Source organism: Salmo salar, chromosome ssa11 (genome assembly GCF_905237065.1).
Source record: "Salmo salar chromosome ssa11, Ssal_v3.1, whole genome shotgun sequence".
NCBI lineage: Eukaryota > Metazoa > Chordata > Actinopteri > Salmoniformes > Salmonidae > Salmo > Salmo salar.
The window spans coordinates 9857789-9881838 of record NC_059452.1 but is presented as its reverse complement, the minus strand read 5'-3'; the positions used below and the strand labels follow the sequence as shown (position 1 = coordinate 9881838).

At 42.0% G+C, this 24050-nt stretch overlaps 3 protein-coding genes across 6 annotated transcripts; 2 read left to right on the top strand and 1 right to left on the bottom strand.

Moving 5' to 3' along the window:
* Positions 1 to 6268: 6268 nt before the first annotated feature.
* Positions 6269 to 11721, bottom strand: LOC106561957 (uncharacterized). 3 transcript variants are annotated; one of them, XM_014126443.2, is made up of 7 exons: positions 11650 to 11721; positions 10588 to 10689; positions 9342 to 9448; positions 8781 to 9040; positions 8372 to 8627; positions 7269 to 7934; positions 6269 to 7137 (listed from the first exon to the last, which is right to left on the bottom strand). In XM_014126443.2, exons 2-7 carry the CDS (start codon positions 10641 to 10643, stop codon positions 6383 to 6385), a joined length of 2100 nt encoding a protein of 699 aa, XP_013981918.1. In that variant the 5' UTR covers positions 10644 to 10689; positions 11650 to 11721; the 3' UTR covers positions 6269 to 6382. The 3 variants fall into 3 exon arrangements, with proteins under 3 accessions (XP_013981918.1, XP_013981916.1, XP_013981917.1); XM_014126441.2 differs by having other exon boundaries at positions 11547 to 11681; XM_014126442.2 differs by having other exon boundaries at positions 11551 to 11668.
* Positions 11038 to 15430, top strand: znf408 (zinc finger protein 408). 2 transcript variants are annotated; one of them, XM_014126437.2, is made up of 5 exons: positions 11038 to 11158; positions 12019 to 12239; positions 12337 to 12404; positions 12546 to 12814; positions 12955 to 15430. In XM_014126437.2, the coding sequence occupies exons 1-5, from the start codon at positions 11122 to 11124 to the stop codon at positions 14880 to 14882; spliced, it is 2523 nt and encodes an 840-aa protein (XP_013981912.1). In that variant the 5' UTR covers positions 11038 to 11121; the 3' UTR covers positions 14883 to 15430. The 2 variants fall into 2 exon arrangements, with proteins under 2 accessions (XP_013981912.1, XP_013981913.1); XM_014126438.2 differs by having other exon boundaries at positions 11054 to 11158; positions 12080 to 12239.
* A 416-nt stretch (positions 15431 to 15846) lies between these two features.
* On the top strand, positions 15847 to 24015 carry LOC106561958 (prothrombin). Its single transcript, XM_014126444.2, has 14 exons — positions 15847 to 16146; positions 16323 to 16483; positions 16667 to 16691; positions 17011 to 17082; positions 18830 to 18935; positions 19027 to 19160; positions 19339 to 19647; positions 19780 to 19890; positions 21596 to 21722; positions 22626 to 22793; positions 22963 to 23136; positions 23251 to 23429; positions 23609 to 23679; positions 23781 to 24015. Exons 1-14 carry the CDS (start codon positions 16071 to 16073, stop codon positions 23934 to 23936), a joined length of 1869 nt encoding a protein of 622 aa, XP_013981919.1. The 5' UTR covers positions 15847 to 16070; the 3' UTR covers positions 23937 to 24015.
* The last annotated feature ends 35 nt before the right edge of the window (positions 24016 to 24050 follow it).

Sequence of the window (24050 nt, the reverse complement as noted above, 5' to 3'; positions counted from 1 at the left end):
TGTCCCCCTCAGGAATTGCTCTTGAGAAAATGTAATGTAATTGTCCCCTCCAAAGTTGATATCAGATTTTCGCCCCTGGATTCTAGGCGACTTGTACTGAGGATGTGCAAATACCCAGGCATCCAGAGAGCACTATGTACAGTATCAGCTCCTAACACCACATCCGGGCAGATATTGATGTAATATATCTATTTATTGATACTTCCTATCCTCAGAGCTCATTTTGCGTAACTGAACCTGACGTAACTGAACCTAGTATACAGTAGCTCGCTTTTCATAGCTGAATGAGCACTACCATTATCATGTTGAGATGAAGTTCCATATTAATATCACTCATCCAAGCCATTTAACAAAAAACAAAGATTTCCTGTAACAGACCAGAATATAATCAACCTATTAAATAACTTATTGACTACTAAAGTATGGCTGTTTCACATGCAAGGTGTTGAATGTACAAGAACACTGGTAATACTGTATGCTGAGTTTTTTTGTTGTTGTAAAGCATATCACCCTTAAAGTGGAACAAGGGGTTAATCGCAGTCAATACACCTACGTAAACCCTACTCACAGTACGGAGCCTACTCCGACTCACAATCACAGGCTTATATTTTATGCTGTAATAAAAGTGTTGCAATTTCCATGTTAAAATAAATGTCAATTTTTTTCTATTAAATAATTTCAACAAATTTCTTATTTTGTGTGTTATTGTACTTAGGCCTTAAGTCATCGTTTGTAGATATTGAAAGTTAGGTCTTAAAAAAATGTACATCTTCATGAGATTTTGAATGATCATTTGCCAGATTGTTTTAGTATGCCATGGCCATTATATTCCTGCCTATTTCTTAAGATATATGCTTGTGTGCAAGTAGTGCAATCATTATGCATGCAATGGTGTGCAATGCGCATATACTTTATAGCCCTAAACAACAGCACTTCCAACTAATGATGTAGCTACATTGTTATGTAAATTAACTGGTGCAGAGGCAGTGGTTGGATATAAAGTAACAATAAATCATCCAACGTTTCCAGGCAGTTGTCTTTTTTAATATATACTGCTCAAAAAAATAAAGGGAACACTTAAACAACACATCCTAGATCTGAATGAAAGAAATAATCTTATTAAATACTTTTAATAACCTCCACCTTTAATAAGATTATTTCTTTCATTCAGATCTAGGATGTGTTGTTTAAGTGTTCCCTTTATTTTTTTGAGCAGTATATATATACACACATTTGAAGTCGGAAGTTTACATACACTTAGGTTGGAGTCATTAAAACTCATATTACAACCAATCCACACATTTCTTGTTAACAAACTAGTTTTGGCAAGTCGGTTAGGACATCTACTTTGTGCATGACACCAGTAATTTTTCCAACAATTGTTTACATACAGATTATTTCACTGATAATTCACTGTATCACAATTCCAGTGGGTCAGAAGTTTATATACACTAAGTTGACTGTGCATTTAAACAGCTTGGAAAATTCCAGAAAATGATGTCATGGTTTTAAAAAATTGACATCATTTGAGTCAACTGGAGGTGTACCTGTGGATGTATTTCAGGGCCTATCTTCAAACCTATCTTCAAACCCAGTGCATCTTTGCTTGACATGGAAAAATTACCTCCACAAGTCTGGTTCATCCTTGGGAGCAATTTCCAAACGCCTGAAGGTACCACGTTCATCTGTACAAACAATAGTACACAAGTATAAACACCATGGGACCACGCAGCCGTCAGGAAGGAGACGTGTTCTGTCTCCTAGAGATGAACGTACTTTGGTGCGAAAAGTGCAAATCAATCCAAGAACAACAGCAAAGGACAGGATTTTGTTGTCCTTAAGCCATTTTGCCACAACTTTGGAAGTATGCTTGGGGTCATTGTCCATTTGGAAGATCCATTTGCGACCAAGTTTTAACTTCCTGACTGATGTCTTGCGATTTTGCTTCAATATATCCACATCATTTTCCTTCCTCATGATGCTAGTCCCTCCTGCAGCAAAGCACCCCCACAACATGATGCTGCCACCCCCGTGCTTCACGGTTGGGATGGTGTTCTTCGGCTTGCAAGCATCCCTCTTTTTCCTCCAAACATGACGATGGTCATTATGGCCAAACAGTTCTATTTTTGTTTCATCAGACCAGAAGACATTTCTCCAAAAGTATGATCTTTGTCCCCATGTGCAGTTGCAAACCGTAGTCTGGCTTTTTTATGGCGATTTTGGAGCAATGGCTTCTTCCTTGCTGAGCGGCCTTTCAGGCTATGTCGACATGGGACTCGTTTTACTGTGGATATTGATACTTTTGTACCGGTTTGCTCCAGCATCTTCACAAGGGCCTTTGCTGTTGTTCTGGGATTGATTTGCACTTTTCGCACCAAAGTACGTTCATCTCTAGGAGACAGAACGCGTCTCCTTCCTGAGCGGTATGACAGCTGCGTGGTCCCATGGTGTTTATACTTGCATACTATTGTTTGTTCAGATGAACGTGGTTCTTTCAGGCGTTTGGAAATTTCTCCCAAGGATGAACCAGACTTGTGAAGGTCTAAAAAAAAAAATTCTGAGGTCTTGGCTACTTTCTTTTGATTTTCCCGTGATGTCAAGCAAAGAGGCACTGAGTTGAAAGGTAAGCCTTGAAATACATCCACAGGTACACCTCCAATTGACTCAAATGATGTCAATTAGCCCATCAGAAGCTTCTAAAACCATGGCATCATTTTCTGGAATTTTCCAAGCTGTTTAAAGGCACAGTCAACTAAGTGTATGTAAACTTCTGACCTACTGGAACTCTGATACAGTGAATTATAAGTGAAATAATCTGTATGTAAACAATTGTTGGAAAAATTACTTGTCTCATGCACAAAGTAGATGTCCTAACCGACTTGCCAAAACTATAGTTTGTTAACAAGAAATTTGTGGAGTGGTTGAAAAACAAGTTTTAATGACTCCAACCTAAGTGTATGTAAACTTCCGACTTCATCTGTACATACACACATATGTATGTATATACAGCTCTGGAAAAAATTAAGAGACCACCTCAAAATGATCAGTTTCTATGGTTTTACTATTTATAGGTATGTATTTGGGTAAAATGAACATTGTTGTTTTATTCTATAAACTACTGACAACATTTCTCCCAAATTCCAAATAAAAATATTGACATTTAGAGCATTTATTTGCAGGAAATAATACATATGGAATCATGTAGTAGCCAAAAAAGTGTTAAACAAATCAGAAAATATTTTATATTTGAGATTCTTCAAATAGCCACCCTTTGCCTTGATGATAGCTTTGCACACTCTCTCAACCAGCTTCATGAGGTAGTCACCTGGAATACATTTTAATTAACAGGTGTGCCTTGTTAAAAGTTAATTTGTGGAATTTCTTTCCTTCTTAATGCATTTGAGACAATCAGTTGTGTTGTGACAAGGTAGGGTGGATATACAGAAAATAGACCTATTTGGTAAAAGACCAAGTCCATATTATGAACAGCTCAAATAAGCAAAGAGAAACAACAGTCCATCATTACTTTAAGACATGAAGGTCAGTCAATACGGAAAATTTCAAGAAATTTGAAAGTTTCTTCAAGTGCAGTCACAAAAACCATCAAGCACTATGATGAAACTGGCTCTCATGAGGACTGCCACAGGAAAGGAAGACCCGGAGTTACCTCTACTTCAGAGGATAAGTACATTAGAGTTACCAGCCTCAGAAATGGCAAAAATTGCCCAAATAAATTCTTCACAGAGTTCAAGTAACAGACACATCTCAACATCAACTGTTCAGGGGAGACTGTGTGAGTCAGACCTTCATGGTCGAATTGCTGCAAAGAAACCACTACTAAAGGACATAAATAGGAAGAAAAGACTTGCTTGGGCCAAGAAACACGAGCAATTGACCAGTGGAAATTTGTCCTTAGGTTTGGAGTCCAAATTCAAGATTTTTGGTTGCAACCGCCGTGTCTTTGTGAGACGCGGTGTGGGTGAACGGATGATCTCTGCATGTGTAGTATATATTATACTACATACATTCAGTGAGCTACAGTAGAAACGACATAACACGACATACAGAAACTATTATAACGTAATAAGGCACTTACTTTGATATGAATGCACACATTTCCAAATGTATTATCATGTAGTAATGAAAACAACAATGAATGTGATGCGGGCACCAGATGGAAAATATGAACACGTATGTGCAGGTCCTGTTTTGACTGGAGATGCGCAAATTTCTGTAGACTTGATTTGCAGAAACAATTGGTGCTTAGGGAAGTTTGTCCGGGTCAGTAATGCCCAAAAAATGTGTTGTCCGCAAAAGTGAAATGGCCTACTTTTATGTGAATTAATAAGGAGGCGGAACACACCTGTTAGAAAATAATTTGAAATTGACAAGTTGAAACAGTCTATAAATAAAAACAGGCATCGTGCCTTGGTTTGAGAGCAGCGCAGATTAACTGTCCTGTTTGAACAGTTAGCGTATTCTGACATCTCGTGCATAAAATAGATATTAGATGTATTTGGAACTCCAGTATGAAAAGGTCAACAAAAACACTTTCATAATTTTTTATATTTCATACACAACGGGTAGGATGGAGACTTCGTACATGTAGTGTGTATACTTTTCAAGTTACAGTATTTCCTTTATAATTTTTCTTATAACATCACAAAATAACAACCAAAATTACATTATTACTCTTTAGATCGCCTCTGACCATTCCCCACATTCTATGTTCTAAATATTGTTACAATATTCGCTTTAGAACATGTTAGAGTTTCGTCGGGAAATGTCTGTGAAAACAAAGGCACATTCCTGTGTGATTTTGGAGAGGGAGATAGCTGAAAGTTCTAATCCCTGATTTTACAATAGGGTGTGAACTGTCAACCCCCCACCAGCTCCGACCTCCCCCTCTGTGGGTGAGAGGGTCTGGCCGAAGACATCCACTGAAAAGCTAATCCGACCCATCTGGATCCTCACAGTACAGTCATTACACACCCTTTGCCTTGATGACAGCTTTGCACACTCTTGGCATTCTCTCAACCAGCTTCAGGAGGTAGTCACCTGGAATGCATTTCAATTAACAGGTGTGCCTTGTTAAAAGTTAATATGTGGGATTTCTTTCCTTCTTAATGCGAGCCAATCAGTTGTGTTGAGACAAGGTAGGGTTGGTATACAGAAGAGATCCCTATCTGGTAAAAGACCAAGTCCATATTATGGAAAGAACAGCTCAAATAAGCAAAGACAAATGACAGTCCATCATTACTTTAAGACATGAAGGTCAGTCAATCCGGAAAATCTCAGGAAGTTTGAAAGTTTCTTCAAGTGCAGCCACAAAAACCATCAAGCGCTATGATGAAACTGTCTTCCATGAGCACTGCCACAGGAAAGGAAGACCCAGAGTTACCTCTGCTGCAGAGGATACGCTGTTTAGAGTTACCAGCCTCAGAAATGCTTCACAGAGTTCAAGTAATAGATACATCTCAACATCAACTGTTCAGAGGAGACTGCGTGAATCAGGCCTTCATGGTCAGACTGCTGGAAAGAAACCATTACTAAAGGACACCAATAAGAAGAAGAGACTTGCTTTGGCCAAGAAACAGGAGCAATGGACATTAGATCGGTGGAAATCTGTCCTTTGGTCTGATGAGTCCAAATTTTAGATTTTTGGTTCGAACCGCCGTGTCTTTGTGAGACGCAGAGTAGGTGAATGGATGATCTCCGCATGTGTAGTTCCCACCGTGAAGCATGGAGGAGGAGGTGGGATGGTGTGGGGGTGCTTTGCTGGTGACACTGTCTGTGATTTATTTAGAATTCAAGGCACACTTACCCAGCATGGCTACCACAGCATTCTGCAGTGATACGCCATCCCATCTGGTTTGGGCTTAGTGGGACTATCATTTGTTTTTCAACTGGACAATGACACAACACACCTCCAGGCTGTGTAAGGGCTATTTCACCAAAAAGGAGAGTGATAAGTGCTGCATCAGATGACCTCGCCTCCACAATCCCCCGACCTCAACCAAATTGAGATGGTTTGGGGTGAGTCGGACCGCAGAGTGAAGGAAAAGCAGCCAACAAGTGCTGAGCATATGTGGGAACGCCTTCAAGACCGTTGGAAAAGCATTCCTCATGAAGCTGGTTGAGAGAATGCCAAGAGTGTGCAAAGCTGTCATCAAGGCAAAGGGTGGCTATTTGAAGTATCTCATATATAAAATATATTTTGATTTGTTTAACACTTTTTTGGTGACTACATGATTCCATATGTGTTATTTCATAGTTGTTATGTCTTCACTATTATTCTACAATGTAGAAAATAGTAAAAATAAAGAAAAACCCTTGAATGAGTAGGTGTGTCCAAACTATATATATATCATAGGTTTTTTTTTCAATTCGTCTTCATGGAATTGTTCAGTTCTCTCATCACCGCCTTAGTCTCGGTGTGCTGTTGCTGCAGAAGGCTTCGCAGCTGATTAAAGCGCTCCTCTGCCCTCCTTTCCTTCTCTTCTTGCAATCGTTTGTCCTCCTCCCTATAACCCTGAAAGACATCCAATATATCTGCCATCCTCCTTCTCTTTCGCCCACTAGGTCTAACATGGAGGTGGTTTCCTCTTTGTGAAGAGGAGACGGAGGCAGAAGTGGAGGGGGGACTGACAATGTCAATGGGGCTCGCTGGCACCTCCACAATGTGTAACAGATTCTGGCTTATGTCCTCAACCCCTGCATCTGCCTCAGCATCTCCCATGCTGCCATCAGGCTCGGGGGAGTCTTCAAATAGTTGAAGGCTGAGCCGGTGGCTTATGAGGTCCTGGAGCCTGTTGAAGTAGGCTGGAAGCTTCCTCTTGGCCATGTCAGCCTTCTCTGGGTGGAGGGCGTACTCCTTGTACGCCCTCGACAGGTTCTGCCACTTCTGGAAGCATCGCTCCCCCGCCTGCTCAGGCACATCACTGATGGGGAAGCCTTGCTCCTTCAGCCTGCTAGCTAGGATCTCAAAGATCCTCTTGGTTCGGGTCTTGTTCTCCCTGATCAGTCCCTGGATCTCTGGAGAGCTGTACAGCTCTACTAAAGCCTCCGTTGCCTCAATGTCCTGACTGATCACTTTCCGCTCCGACCACACAGGCAGGGACCCACCGTTCTCAGCAGCTAGAGACGTGGATAGGAAGACAGAGAAAAATGAAGAGTTATTACACAAAGACTGTCAATGATGTTGAAAATGTCTGTGTCCTTTTCAGTTATAGGCCATCTGCTAAGATTCAACGTCATAACACGTGTACCTCTGTCATCCCCAAGCCATGACCTCCTCCTCCCCTTTTGGAGTTGATTCTCTGTCCTCTCCTCCTCCGCATTTGACTGGAGTATCTTGGGATGTGGGAACCGTTCGCTCCTGGACTTCCTGGCTAGCGGTTCAGGCTCAGTGGTGCCTTCATAGACTCCAATCTCTGACTCTGGGCTGGAGGTGGAGGGGATACCGAGGTTGACTGGATGGCCTACAATAGCATAGAGGGGCAGGCTTGGAGTTGGTGCTACAGCTTTAGGCTTCAGCTTGGTCAACGCCCTGGCTGGGGTGTCAGCAGCAGCCAGCTTGGAGCTCAGCCTCTGGCCCATGAGTGCATGGAACTGGTCAAAGAACTCGGGCTGTTTCTTGCGTCCAGCGTCAGTCCTCCTGGACGCCAGCACATAGTCTTTGTACGTGCGCTCCATGTTGCGCCACTTTTGGAAGCATCGCTTGCCAGCCTGCCAGGAGTTCTCACTGATCAGGAAGCCCTGTGCCTCCATCCGACTGGCGATGATCTCAAAGATATGCTTGGTTCTGGTTGTCCGGTCGTTCAGTAGGCCCTGGATCTCTGGGCACCCGTAGTGCTCGATGAGGGCCTGGTTGGCCTCCCGGTCCCGTGCTGTAACATTCCAGGGACTTGACCACACTCGTGAGTCCTTTTCAACTGTTGTGGAGGGAGACAAGATCATTCAAAACCCCAAGTTTAACTTGATCAGCCTCTGACGGGTAAGCACCTTAAAACTGCCTATAATAATATAAACAAACATGTAATCATTCTTACATAATAAAATGACAAAATCCTCTTTATTAACTATATTTGTGCATAAAACGACATGCTGATACATGAAGTATTAATTTCAAAAAGGTGACTACTGGTTTGATATTGCCATTCATTGTTTGAGCTTCTGCATGTATTTTGCAACATGGTTCCCCCTGGTGGTCAAAATGTCATACTATTGAATTTCTTAGAATAACTATTTAGGAGATCTTAGATCAATGATATGGGTAGAACAGTACACACATTGTAGCACTCTGGAAAGCAATAAAATAAGTTTGGTAGTTAACTAGAGGGCTGGCAAAGGGATGAGGTAGGAGTGTTACCTGTGGCCATGTTGCTGTCAATGGTGTCCTGGGACATGCGGTGTAATCGGTCCATGTAGTCATCGCTGTACCATACCCGAAGCCTCTCTCCCACTGACAGGTCCCGGCACACCCGGAAGTAGATGTGCTCGCCATGCTGGAAGGCTGTCAGGTTTCGCTCAACGTCCTCTGAAGAGTTTCGGACATACCTCATCCAGTTGGCTTTGGTTTCGTCGCTACCATCAATGGATTTGTATGAGTTGTTTTTGTCCACCAACTAGGGATAAAAATCAGTGACATAAATACGTAGATGCGAGAGCCTTAAAGTTACATATGGTGCATGAAGTTAGGAAGACAATTTCATGAGTCATACCATATACTAGTGAAAAGTGAATTGCAAAACATAGTAAGGTTTGTGGATTCAACTTACCATCCAGGGGAAGAAACCAGAGGACTTGTCCTGTGACACCACTTCACCCTGGTAAGGACCGAATAGTGCCCCCCTAGGAATGTCTTTGTCTACGCAGTACACGTCCACCTCACTGCCTCCCTGAATGACCTCAATGCCACTAGGGGTAGTAAGGGCGGCACGGTTTGGGACACCCACTGGCACAGGGGTGTCAGGCACAAAAACTGGAGGGCCATGTGTGGGGCATTCATCAATAAAATTGTCTTTGCACTCTTCACAAACTGTAAGGCATGACAAAGGTACATTTTAAGCAATATAATTTGAAGGTAAAATTATTTTAAAAATTACAGCAATGATGCATGGATGAAAAAACAATACCACACCAACAATAGAAGTTGTAGAGTACATTTCATTAGCAATATTCACATAAAGAAATGATAGGCCTAGTGGCACTGGGAAATGTATCAAAGTATCAGAACAAATGAAACAGTCAAACACAGTTCAGCTGCTCTTAGTCGTAGTCTAAGGCTCTTAGTGAGAGTCTGTGTGTAAAGGCACTGGACAGAAATATCTAATACTCACACCAGAAGTAACATTTTTGGTGTCTTTCAGTGGTGAAAAGCAAGTGGTCGACTTTCAATCTCTGGTTGGCTCCTTCTGTCTCAAAGGACTCAATGTCTTTTATTTCACTATAAGATTATAGCATATCACAATCAAATCACATTTTATTTGTCACATGCGCTGAATACAACAGGTGTAGACCTTACAGTGAAATGCTTAGTTACAAGCCCTTAACCAACATGCAGCTTTAATGAAAAATGTTTTATTTGTTTTTACTAAACACTTCTTTTTCTTAAAGAGCAGCCGTAAAATAACAGTAGTGAGGCTATATACAGAGGGTACCAGTACAGAGTCAATGTGCGGGGACACAGGTTAGTTGAGGTAATATGTATGTAGGTAGAAGTAAAGTGACTGTGCAATCTCTGGATGAGCGTCAAATGTTTTATTTTTATAACTGCACCTGATTAGCATCCATTTATTCAACTAACCTGTCAAGATGGGCTATCAAGGCAGCAGATATTAAAACAGACTAGGCTATATGAAAACCAGTGGAGGCTGCTGAGGGGAGGACGACTCATAATAATGGCTGGAATGGAATGGTTTTCATGTGTTTGATTCCTTTCACTCCATTTCATCCATTATACTCTATTTCAGGCACATTTTATGAGCCGTCCTTCCCTCAGCAGCCTCCACTGATCAAAACAGCAAATCATTGATTAGTAGAGGATAGAACACATAGCTACTACTAGGCTATCCAGCAGATCCAACCCGCTTGCTTACAGCTGCACTAGGGTCAGACAGGCTTTCTGTGTAGACTAAGACACATCAGAGTTGGTGCGAGATATGGCTCGCAAAACGTACCTCAATCCGGGGATGAGGAACGTGTTGTACTCCGAATTGTCCCATTATCCCAACTGTTACACTGAGACGATTGAACAACTGCTATTTGATCTTCTCTGTGTAACAGTTGGGATAATGGGACAATTCAGAAGTTCAATGCATTTCTCATCCCTGGATTGAGGTACGTTTTGCGAGCCATAACTCGCGCCGGCTCCACTGTTATTTTAGCAGTCGTTCAATCATCTCGGTGTAACAGTTGGGATAATGGGACAATTCGGAGTACAACACATTTCTCATCCCTGGATTGAGGTACATTTTCGGAGCCGGCGCTGTGTCTTAATTTACACAAGAAGCCTGTCCGACCCTAGCCTGTCTGCAGCTGTAAGCAATCTGCTGGCTACTAGGCCAAATTGATTCATATTACTACTTGGTGCATAGTTCTGCTTCTGTTGAATGGTCCTGGATGGCAAGTGACTCTGCCATAGTGCATAGGTCCCCAGACTCCCCACCTCAGCATACCATGTCAAGTCTGTTGGTAGAAAAAGCATAATATAATGGCAGTTCATGAATACAGGTGGATCAGGTAATACAATTAGTCCTAGTATTTAAAATAAACTCGACATTCAATTTCAGTCTGGCAATGGCAAAACCATAAATGGGACCAGGCACTTGCTCTATGAGACAACGTACATGAGTTCCTATTGCTGCTGACAAATATATGTTGTAAATTAGCTAGTTGGAAAAAAACAACAAGGTACGATAGCTAAAGATCCATGACTATATCATATAGTCATCTGACTTTTTAACCATTCGAATTTGAATAAATATAGCATTTACTATGTGAGTCAAATGACATGTTTCCTGTCGGAATGTTACGATAGAAAGGAACTTGAGGACTTCCGGATTCTGTCCTCGGCTGGAGAACGATGATTTTCCCGGAGTTTTCAAATGGAAAAAACGAATGATACAAATTGGCCAAGACCCTGTGGATATCCTGAGTTAGTTGAAATATGTTCGTGTTATTGCCGCGAATCGAACGTCTACTTGAAATATGTTTGATATCCTAATCGTAGTATCATGTTCACACTGTCGTCGACTGGTTAGCCAGACAACAACAATGTAGCATGCATGGTATCAAAAACAGTAGCTTGAGTTTGTTAGTTAGCATCATCACTGCCACCAAGAACAAATAAAAAAGCGTTAACGTTCGTTTTTAACTAGCTATCAAGCTAAATAACTACGGTTTCTAGAGTTCTGATATATACTCGCCTGTTCGAGCTAACGTTAGCTACTGAAATCATAGCTTGCTAGCGCGCCAGTTAATAGTTGGCTTGTGCTTCTTCATAATAATTTACTGTCTGTGTCACAATTCATTGACAAACTTACTCACTGCCCCTTGTCGACGTGTACTGTTTTCAGTTAAGCAGGCCAACTTTTGTTAGTGAGCAAATTCTGTTAACGTTGGCTAATGGTTTTGACAGGGGCTTACATTAGTGCTGAAATTTGTTGCCTTGTCCGCGCATGCGCATGTATACATAAGTTGTCACGACAAAGCTTGCCACCCGCCAGGTCCACGCAATCACGTATGCATGTCACACACAATTATTGATAAACGATGGCCATAAAGCTCAGCTAGCTATATTCCTATGGTGTATACATTGTATATGTGGCTGCTGTACTGTATCAATGACAGCTTGAAACACAAATCAAGGAGATAGGTTTCAACTTCCAATGTAGCTAGTCATTGTAGATGACATCCAAAACGTGCATTTTTTTTGTGTGTCATTGTAAGCTAGTCATTGTAAACGACGTTCAAAACATTAGCATTTTTAAGAGTCTCTACATTTTGTGGCTACAGAGAGTAGGATGGACTCTCTGGGTATGAGGGGCCCATCCCTAAACCAGGACTTCCTACACAGTGTGCTGAATGCTGTTCCTCGTGGACTGACAGTGGGCCCCTCTCTAGCAAATGATGGCCAGTTGGGGCTCTGGTGTGTAGGACATGCTCTGCAGAAAGGGATGCTTCTGGGTGTGGAAAACCAAAGCAACACCTTTGACCAAAGTGAAGACTTTACAGAGGTATGTATCAGAGTGGTTGTGATGGCGGAGGCACACACTTGCTCAAGTTTCTATAACATTGCAAATGTATTGAATGTAACACATTTGTTGTCGTCAGAGCTTGATGGAAGAAGCATATCAGACGATAATCAAGGGGCATCTTTGGGACAGGTGCTATTGGATTAGGTAGGTGTCTCTAGGTAAAGAAGAATAACCCAATGGTAATTTTTTGTTGTTGTAGCGCTCAGCTGTATCAAACACATTAACATTACTGTCACACATTTAATTTGGTCATTGGGAGAGAGAAACCCTCTTTGTTTTATGCAGATTTGCCTGTAATGCAAGGAGAAAGGATGAACAGAATGTTACTGTTCATGAGGTGGATGGAAGTCTCTGTCTAAGGGCCTGCAAAGACATCAACCCAGGGACAGAACTTCTGCTTTGGAGTTTCCTAGCTGATCCTCTGGAACACGATGGAAGCCAAGGAGGGTCACTAACAACACCAGGCAAACCTCGCAAACAAGTTACACCTCGCAAGTCCAGGGAGGAGAGATCCCCAGGTGTAAACTCCATGGAGCAAGAGCTCAAGCTTACAGGTAGCCTGACACCCACATTCTTAATACACACTAACTAATACATTCTTTACAAATAAGGATGATGTTATGAAATGATGACATTTAATATTTGGATAGTTGTTTCCGAAATGTTACGTGGAAGATATTTGTATGTCTTACAGAGCCCGAGGAGCACACTGAAGATTCAGACATGTCAACTTCTCCACTGGGGTCTACAGAGTCTATGGTGGTGGAGGAGGAGAAAAGCCAGGCTGGAATCAAAAGGACCAAACCTCTTATCTACAAAATGAAAAAGAGATGTGTGAGAGACTCTCATTCCAGGGGTGAGAAAACAATGGAACAGAATGGAGAAGTTGACTCAGGCAAAATAATAAAAACAGAATGTTTCACTCCAGAAATAACCAATGTGCCATGCTCTAATGAGGACAAACTTGTGAGTCCTGCAGACGAGCCTCCAAAGAGCAGTGAAGAACCAGGTAATGTGGTAAGAAAACCCCAGGAGGAACAGGGGCCACAGGTTGTCAGGGCCAGTTGCAGACTGGCTGCTAAACCCAGGAAGGTGCATTCATTAGTCAGCTGCATCCACAAGCGTCTTCAAGGGCGCAAAACATTGGAGGTTATGTCCAGAGTTGGTGATGAAAATGGACAAGCTTGCCAAGAAACAGACATAAAAGATAGAGAAAATATAAGCTCAGATGAAATCCCAAAGGATAGTGACAAAGGGGGGAAGAAAAACCCGGAGGAGCTTATGACAGCTCCAGACATCTTTAACATCAGGGAAAGGAGGTATACATGTGACGAGTGTGACAAGAGTTTCTTTCAGCTCTGTCACCTGAAGAAGCACAAATTCACTCACTCGGACCTAAAGCCTTACTTATGCACAGAGTGTGGTAAGAATTACAGCTCCCAAGAGAACTTCAGGGCCCACCTTCTAATGCATAAGGGAGAGAGGCCATTCAAGTGCCAGCAGTGTGACAAGAGCTATGGCCTGAAACGGGATCTGAAGGAGCATGAAGTTCTCCATACAGGAGAGAGGCCTTTTGTCTGCGATATCTGTGGGAAGGCTTTTGCCCGCCGGCCTTCATTACGTATTCATAGGGAGGCCCACCGCGCCAAGGAAGAAAATTACCATGCTCCTAAGCTCAAGTGCCCTGTCTGCGATAAAGAACTGGCCAATTCGGGCTCCCTTAGGAATCACATGCGCTTGCACACAGGAGAACGGCCTTATGCCTGTCCCCACTGCAGTAAGACATTCCGACAGCGGGGAAACCTTTTGGGGCATCTACGCATCCACACAGGGGAAAAGCCTTACAAGTGTAACCATTGTAATCAGTACTTCTCACAGGTGCCTGAACTCCGCAGACACCTCATATCACACACAGGGGAAGTCTACCTCTGCCCTATATGTGGCAAAGCCTTGCGGGACCCCCACACCTTGCGGGCCCACGAACGTTTACACACAGGGGAGAGACCTCACAAGTGTGAGGTGTGTGGGAAGGCCTACACCATGGCCACCAAGCTACGCCGTCACATGAAGTCCCACCTTGAGGAGAAGCCCTACAAATGTCAGGCATGTGGTGCTGGCTACACGCTGATGCAGAGCCTGGTTCGCCACCAGCTCTCCCATAAAAACAGAGAAGATCGGACATCTGGGGAGCTAGCTGACGCTCTGGCAGCTCTGGAGTCTAGCCACTCTGCCCCTGCTAGAGGCAGACCTAGAAAGACCCCTCGCAAGACAGAGGTCAAGCCATGGGTTGATGTCACTGAAGAGAACACAGAGAGTCAGACAGTAGTGTATGTTCAGGCCATCGAAGACTTAGCCATGCCTAACTCAGGGGAGGTTATTGTCAGCACCTATGACTCGTATCATGATAATGCCATATCTTCTGTGGTAATAGAGGAAGGGTTGGAACAGGATGTGGGCCAGATCCAGCTAAATGAGAATGTCATTGAGATAGTTGTCTCAGATTCTAATGATAAGTGCATTGTGGTAAGGGAGCACAAAACACACAGCAACCTGGTGATTCTACAGGGAGAGGACGGACTGAGCTCTGTGGCAGAGACAATAGAGATAGAAACAGGAGTTTAAAACTGCAAGTCACACCATTTTGCTTTCTGTTGCTGTTTTTATTTTTTTTAAATCTTCAAATAAAACCAAGAATGTGAAGAAAAAAATGTTGTTTTGCCTGCTAGATGTACTTTACCTAAAAGAAGACAATAAGCAGTACTTATATGGAAAATACATTTTGTTATGAATATAAAATATGTTATCACCATCAGGATACTCCATTTAGATTACTGGAGAAAGGAGCCATAATTGTCAACGAGTTAAAGATATCAGCAAATATCTGTGGTGGATCTTGTCTAGCCACTATCTACAGCAAATGTCATTTTCAAGGACTGTACTAAAACTACCTGCCCCTGTATTTTAGGAAATATCTTAATGGTTACAAAGAGAAATCCTCATGAATAGTTAGCTTTTTTTTATCTGACTAAAATATATTTGATGTCTAGAGAATGTTTATGAAGGCTTTTTAAATTAGCTTTACTGTATCTTAATACACTGTTGTAAATATGGGCCATCAACAAGATGATCATTATTGTTGAAGACTCCAATTAAAATAGAGAAATGAAGTACCTCTGTGGTGGCTTTACAACAGTTGTATGTGTTTTTGAACAAGACTTTGACCTTTCACTCTTTATCCAATGCGTCATTCAATAATAGGGTGCAAATATTTAGATGGTTGGGACAGTCCGAGACTGAATCAGCAAATATTCTGGTTTGGAGCAACTTTAGTGTGTGTTTGCTATGCTTGTCTATGCAGCACACACTATCATAGTCTAAATGAGCAAATAGCAGTATTTAAAAGGTTGATTTATTGTGTGTTTTTGACATTGCCTTTGTCTTTATCATTTGATATTCCACTTGTAATTACTTAATAGCAAACATTTGTATATAAAGTAATCCATGAGTAGGCCCTGACAGAAAATAAACAATGGAGAAAGCTATTCTTGACATAGTGTGGAAAGTGTATCCATGGCTATAGGTAATAGTTGAAACTTTAATGGAAATACTGAGTGCAATTTTATGTTGTTGACATGACCCAGGTGGGAGGTGCAGCCCCGAGTCAGTCTTAGTACAGTGGTTCAATATTAACCAGGTGTTTCAATGTAACAGAAAGTGGGGGGTTTCAATGAGTACTGGATTTTGAGTGGGTGAGAAGGTTTGGTGATGTCCTAGGTTTTACAAGGAGTTCTGTCTTAACCATCCGCAACAATGGGTCGAATACCCGCAACTCTCATTTTCATTATACTATTTTCTTCTACTCTTCAGATCACCCTTTGTGAAAATGGTAAGATATCAGTTTTTATTTACCAGTCCTGAAAGCTCAAAAGCAAGCAAGTTTCAAAATATCGATATTCTGAAAATGTATACCCCTTAAACTGTTACTCCTTGATGTGAATTGGGTTATTTGTCAGTTATAATATCACTAAACAATAGGTTGAGTTATCAAATATTTGTTTATAGTATTTCTTAACAGCAAGGAGGCCTCACAGGTTTTTATCCGTGCTAAACGGGCAAATTCCTTCCTTGAGGAGTTGAAACCTGGGAACTTGGAACGGGAGTGCATCGAGGAGATCTGTGACCATGAAGAAGCCCGTGAAGTCTTTGAAAAGCCTGACAAGACGGTGAGAATGTCTGGCTTGTTAGATTGAAGTATCATGCAAAGCACATTAATATTCACCTTGATATACTGGTAACTAAATCGTGAACTTTCTGTTTACCTGGGTAACACTATGTTTATTTGCATAATAAAGTATGATTATAGTATTTCTCCCCAAATAACTCTAAATTGATCTTTCTTAATTTAGAAGGCCTTTTGGGGCAGCTATTTGGGTAAGTATTTGTTTTTATTCGTTATTACTTGTGTTTTCTATCAAAACCTTATCCATGGAATATGCAGTCATCAGTCAGAACACCCAATGTAAATAGATGGTATTGAACCAGAACAAAGTGCAACTGAGATGTGAGTGGACTTGTTTGAGGAACAGGCTTTAGCCCCAGTGTCGGTGACCCCACACGTTTTGCTCTTCCCACACATGCTATGCTCTTTTTATACTTAAAAAACAAACATTAATATCGGCTTTGGCAATTATAAGCAAGTAGAGTCAAGTATTTCCTCATGTTTTCTAATTCTTGCTTGTCTTCTTCACAGCTTGCAAAGGCACTTCACTGCTGAGAGTCAAGGACAATATAAAAACCTTGAGAGGGTGTATTGATGCCAGTGGTAATAATTATGTCCTGATTACACTGCACATTTCTAATACAGTGGCTTGCAAAAGTATTCACCCCCTTTTGGTATTTTTCCTATTTTGTTGCCTTACAATCTGGAATTAAAATAGATTTTTGGGGGGTTTGTATCATTTGATTTATACAACATGCCTACCACTTTGAAGATACAAAATATTTTTTGTGAAACAAACAAGAAATAAGACAAAAAAAACTACTTGAGCGTGCATAACTATTCACCCCCCCAAAGTCAATACTTTGTAGAGCCACCTTTTGCAGCAATTACAGCTGCAAGTCTCTTGGAGTGTCTCTATAAGCTTGGGCACATCTAGCCACTGGGATTTTTGCCCATTCTTCAAGGCAAAACTGCTGCAGCTCCTTCAAGTTGGATGGGTTCTGCTGGTGTACAGCAATCTTTAAGTCATACCACAGATTTTCAATTGGATTGAGGTCTGGACTTTGACTAGGCCATTCCAAGACATTTAAATGTTTCCCCTTAAACCACTCGAGTGTTGCTTTAGCAAAATGCTTAGGATCATTGTCCTGCTGGAAGGTGAACCTCCATCCCAGTCTCAAATCTCTGGAAGACTGAAACAGGTTTCCCTCAAGAATTACCCTGTATTTATCGCCATCCTAAAATTCTGACCAGTTTCCCAGTCCCTACCGATGAAAAACATCCCCACATGGTGTTCTCGGGGTGATGAGAGGTGTTGGGTTTGCGCCAGACATAGCGTTTTCCTTGATGGCCAAAAAGCTCAATTTGAGTCTTATCTGACCAGAGTACCTTCTTCCATATGTTTGGGGAGTCTCCCACATGCCTTTTGGTGAACACCAAATGTGTTTGCTTATTTTATTCTTTAAGCAATGGCATTTTTTCTGGACACTCTTCCGTAAAGCCCAGCTCTGTGGAGTGTATGGCTTAAAGTAGTCCTATGGACAGATACTCCAATCTCCACTGTGGAGCTTTGCAGCTCCTTCACGGTTATCTTTGGTCTCTTTGTTGCCTCTCTGATAAATGCCCTCCTTGCCTGGTCTGTGAGTTTTGGTGGATGGCCCTCTCTTGGAAGGTTTGTTGTGGTGCCATATTCTTTCAATTTTTTAATAAAGGATTTAATAGTGCTCCGTGGGATGTTCAAAGTTTCTGATATTTATTTATAACCCAACCCTGATCTGTACTTCTCCACAACTTTGTCCTTGACCTGTTTGGAGAGCTCCTTGGTCTTCATGGTGCTGCTTGCTTAGTGGTATTGCAGACTCTGGGGCCTTTCAGAACAGGTGTATATATACTGAGATCATGTGACACTTAGATTGCACACAGATGGACTTCTTTTAACTAATTATGTGACTTCTGAAGGTAATTGGTTGCACCAGATCTTATTTAGGGGCTTCATAGCAAAGGGGGTGAATACATATGGACGCACCACTTTTCTGTTTTAGATTTTTTTTTAAACAAGTTATTTTTTTCACTTCACCAATTTGGACTATTTTGTGTATGTCCATTATATGAAATCCAAATAAAAATCTATTTATATTAGCTGGTAATGCAACAAAATAGGTAAAACGCCAAGGGAGATGAATACTTTTGTAAGGCACTGTTCATCAATGATTTATTGACTAAATGTTGTTTGTGTTGAAATCAGCTAAAAAGTGTGAGGAATCTACCAGGAAAATGTTATAATGTAAAGATACATTTTTTGAGCAGGACATCCTGTTTCTCAAATATTATGTGGGCCTGCGTCTTACAGGAGAATGCTCAGTGGGCAATGGTGTGAACTACAACGGTACCATCTCCACTACTTCCTCAGGAAAAACATGCCAGTACTGGTCCAGTAACTTCCCACACAGAATTACGTATGTACTATTGACCCCATAACTTGAGGAACGTAATTTCAAAGTTGTTCCATTCGTGATGTTGTTGCTGAGGGGTAATATCTCTTCTTAGGGAGTTCAATACTTCGCTGGATGACACCCTGTATGAGAACTATTGCAGGAACCCAGACAAAACTCCCGAAGGACCTTGGTGCTTCACCAGGGATCCCACAGTCAGGAGAGAGCAATGCATAGTCCCAAAATGTGGTATGATTTCACTACTGCATAATAACCAACATTTGGTTGCATGTTGTTGCTGAGCTGGGTGTACCTTTCCACTGACAATCGGTGGTTTATGTGCCTCCTTGTTCAACAACAAAGTGCAGAGCATGTTGCTTGTTGCAATATGTCTTAGTGGTCCTCTATTGTGATTGTTCCCTTACAGGTGAGCCTTGGGTACCCCCAAAAGTATCTGCTACAGTGGATGGGAAAGCCAAGTACACCAAGAAGGACTGCCTGGCCAACAATGGCTTGGATTATACAGGTGATCTCTCAGTTACCATGAATGGCAAAAAGTGTCTACCTTGGGCCTCCCCAAAGGCATTGGCACTCAGCAAAGGAAAGAATTTCATCCCAGAGGTCAAACTTGTGACGAACCACTGTAGAAACCCTGATGGAGATATGGAGGGACCCTGGTGCTATGTGGACCAGCATGGAAATACCACTGTGGACTACTGTGACCTTGAGATGTGTGGTGAGCTGTTTCAACACTTTTTCCAGTTTTAAATGATTCACTTAAAATATTAGGACACTGAAGAAAAAAAAATATCTGACAGGTATCATAAATGCTCTTTACTGTGAGTGCTGGACTGTTGTTCTCTTTCAGATGACCCAATAGATAACTATGAGGAGGCGGCCGGTGGAAGGGAAAGGACAACACTCTCTGGGCCCAGACAATCCTTCTTCAGCCCTCGGAGCTTTGGCAGTGGAGAGTTGGGTAAGTAGTATAATTTTGGCTAGGATTTTGTTTTTAACATACAGTGAGGGAAAAAAAGTATTTGATCCCCTGCTGATTTTGTACGTTTGCCCACTGACAAAGAAATGATCAGTCTATAATTTTAATGGTAGGTTAATTTGAACAGTAGAGACAGAATAACAACAAAAAATCCAGAAAAACGCATGTCAAAAATGTTATAAAATGATTTGCATTTTAATGAGGGAAATAAGTATTTGACCCCTCTGCAAAACATGACTTAGTACTTGGTGGCAAAACCCTTGTTGGCAATCACAGATGTCAGACGTTTCTTGTAGTTGGCCACTAGGTTTGCACACATCTCAGGAGGGATTTTGTCCCACTCCTCTTTGCAGATCTTCTCCAAGTCATTAAGGTTTCGAGGCTGACGTTTGGCAACTCGAACCTTCAGCTCCCTCCACAGATTTTCTATGGGATTAAGGTCTGGAGACTGGCTAGGCCACTCCAGGACCTTAATGTGCTTCTTCTTGAGCCACTCATTTGTTGCCTTGGCCATGTGTTTTGGGTCATTGTCATCCTGGAATACCCATCCATGACCCATTTTCAATGCCCTGGCTGAGGGAAGGATGTTCTCACCCAAGATTTGACGGTACATGGCCCTGTCCATCGTCCCTTTGATGCAGTGAAGTTGTCCTGTCCCCTTAGCAGAAAAACACCCCCAAAGCATAATGTTTCCACCTCCATGTTTGACGGTGGGGGATGGTGTTCTTGGGGTCATAGGCATCATTCCTCCTCCAAACACGGCGAGTTGAATTGATGCCAAAGAGCTCCATTTTGGTCTCATCTGACCACAACACTTCCACACAGTTGTCCTCTGAATCATTCAGATGTTCATTGGCAAACTTCAGACGGGCATGTATATGTGCTTCCTTGAGCAGGGGGACCTTGCGGGCGCTGCAGGATTTCAGTCCTTCACGGCATAGTGTGTTACCAATTGTTTTCTTGGTGACTATGGTCCCAGCTGCCTTGAGATCATTGACAAGATCCTCCTGTGTAGTTCTGGGCTGATTCCTCACCATTCTCATGATCATTGCAAGTCCACGAGGTGAGATCTTGCATGGAGCCCCAGGCCGAGGGAGATTGACAGTTATTTTGTGTTTCTTCCATTTGCGAATAATCGCCCCAACTGTTGTCACCTTCTCACCAAGCTGCTTGGCGATGGTCTTGTAGCCCATTCCAGCCTTGTGTAGGTCTACAATCTTGTCCCTGACATCCTTGGAGAGCTCTTTGGTCCCGGCCATGGTGGAGAGTTTGGAATGTGATTGATTGCTTCTGTGGACAGGTGTCTTTTATACAGGTAACAAGCTGAGATTAGGAGCACTCCCTTTAAGAGTGGGCTCCTAATCTCAGCTCGTTACCTTTATAAAAGACACCTGGGAGCCAGAAATCCTTCTGATTGAGAGGGGGTCAAATACTTATTTCCCTCATTAAAATGCAAATCAATTTATAATATTTTTGACATGCGTTTTTCTGGATTGTTTTGTTGTTATTCTGTCTCTCACTGTTCAAATAAACCTACCATTAAAATGATAGACTGATCATTTCTTTGTCAGTAGACAAACGTACAAAATCAGCAGGGGATCAAATACTTTTTCCCTCACTGTAAAGTGTAAGGTATGGCAGACAGAGGAGGAAAGACTCTATTTTCATGACTTTGAATTGTTTTCAGTGTGCGGAGAGCGACCCATGTTTGAGAAGATAAGTAAGAAGGACGGTAGAGAGCAAGAACTGATTGACTCCTACCAAGGAGGCCGTATTGTTAAAGGGATTGACGCAGAAGTGGCCAGTGCACCATGGTATTCAAAACACCACATTTATTCTATTGCATTACGTAGGACTACTACTTAGGATCATGGTCATCATGTTTGACCATATACACGGTGGGAGCGGGAAAGGACGTTATCTGTGTGTCTGTCATTTAGAGGATGTTTTTTGGGGTTGTCGATGCATTGCCCAATTTTAAAAGAATGGAGTGGCTACAGATCTGACTTTTCTGCACCTTTCTTCCAGACAGCCAAGGGCCCCCGAAGATTTTGCACATGCGAGATTCTCTACTATGCACACAGTCTCTGTTCTACTCATAGACAACAGGGCTACTCTGGCGACTGGTTCCCGTTTTAATAAAGTTAGATCAAAGCTGAATCAATGTCTTCAAGATCACATAATGATAGTAGCCTATTCTACATAGCATAACCAAATATAATAGCACAGTAAAGTTACTGTAAGACAAAAAACACCACCTTATTTCTTATATTTTAGGATGATTGCGATCACATTGTCTTTTTCTTCTCATGTGGCCAAAACTCAAAAGCACGTCACTAGGCAAAATATGTGCTTTGATTGAAACAAAACACAGGTTGGCTATACTACAGTTTGTTAACACCATCTGCTCTAAAACACACTCACTGTACATTCATTCAAAACAACACTGTAGGCTTCTTTGAAACGGTAGCCTATAACTCAAGAAGATCTAAATGCTTATCCCCATGAAACTGATGGAGATCAAATTGTTGGTATTCAGATGCCGCATGGACGTTTCACCAGTAAAACCTGAATAATTATAATTTCACGATTGACCGTGAGGAATGCACAAGGCCGGAAAAGTCAGATCCGCAGCCTCGGCCTAAAAAGAAAGGCATAGATGTAATTTGGCAGAAGAAAATTATGATACCTGTTTTTCATGGATGCTTTGATGTTAGGCAGGTGATGTTGTACAAGAAAAGCCCACAGGAGCTGCTGTGTGGGGCCAGTCTAATCAGTGACGAGTGGATCCTCACTGCAGCCCATTGCATCCTCTACCCGCCATGGAACAAAAACTTCACCATCAATGACATCCTGGTCCGCCTTGGCAAACATAACAGAGCTAAGTGAGTGGTTATCTCCTATTTTCCCATTTTATCTGTATTAAACAAACGATACACATTGACTTTTGCACAGTTCAACAGTGAACTATGACATGCCATAAGACTTGACAAAACAATAATATAGCCATACCAAAACATTCTTGGCTCATACCGTATTTCATCCTAATCCCAGGTTTGAGAAGGGCACAGAGAAGATTGTGGCCATTGATGAGATAATTGTCCACCCCAAGTACAACTGGAAGGAGAACCTGAACCGGGACATTGCTCTGCTGCACATGAGGAGGCCCATTGCTTTCACCGATGAGATTCATCCCGTCTGTCTACCAACCAAGCAGGTTGCTAAGACGTAAGAGAGTTTAACGTAGCTAGCAGTAATTATTAAATAGGAATTATTAACATTCCTGAGCTTTTTCCCATACTAGCAATGGTAGCATCCTTTTTTTTCTATTTCTCCTTCAAGACTGATGTTTGCTGGCTATAAAGGCCGTGTGACAGGCTGGGGGAACCTTTATGAGACATGGAGTTCCTCCCCCAAGTCTCTACCCACAGTTCTCCAGCAGATCCATCTACCCATCGTTGAACAGGATATCTGCAGGGACTCTACCTCTATCCGCATCACTGACAACATGTTCTGTGCTGGTGAGTATCAGTTCTCAGCTCTCATCTCAGTGTGGTAATTGCTGTATACTGCAGCTCAAGTCCATCCAATATGTTAACCAAAGGTGAATTAGTGCAGTGTGACTTGATAAAAAAAATTGGTGAATCACAGGTGTTACCATTAGTATGATGCTTTCTCACAATGCCCATGTACTTTTCAGGCTTCAAACCAGAGGAACAGAAAACTGGTGACGCTTGTGAAGGGGACAGCGGTGGTCCCTTTGTCATGAAGGTATACAACTAGAGAAACACAAACTTCACTCATTAGATGTCTTGCATATCCCCCGCTTTATTTGATATACTCATGACAATGACTTATATCCTCATTCACAGAGCCCAGATGACAACCGTTGGTACCAGATCGGCATTGTGTCCTGGGGAGAAGGATGTGACAGGGATGGGAAATATGGATTCTACACCCATCTTTTCCGTATGAGAAGGTGGATGAAGAAAGTTATTGACAAAACAGGCGGTGATGACGACGATTGATTGTTATTTCTTCTCATTTTCTCTACATGCAAAGGAAACTGATGTAACGTTGGAAATAAACATGCGTTCCTGATCATGATCTGCTTGTTATTACTCGTAGACTCAGCAATAATA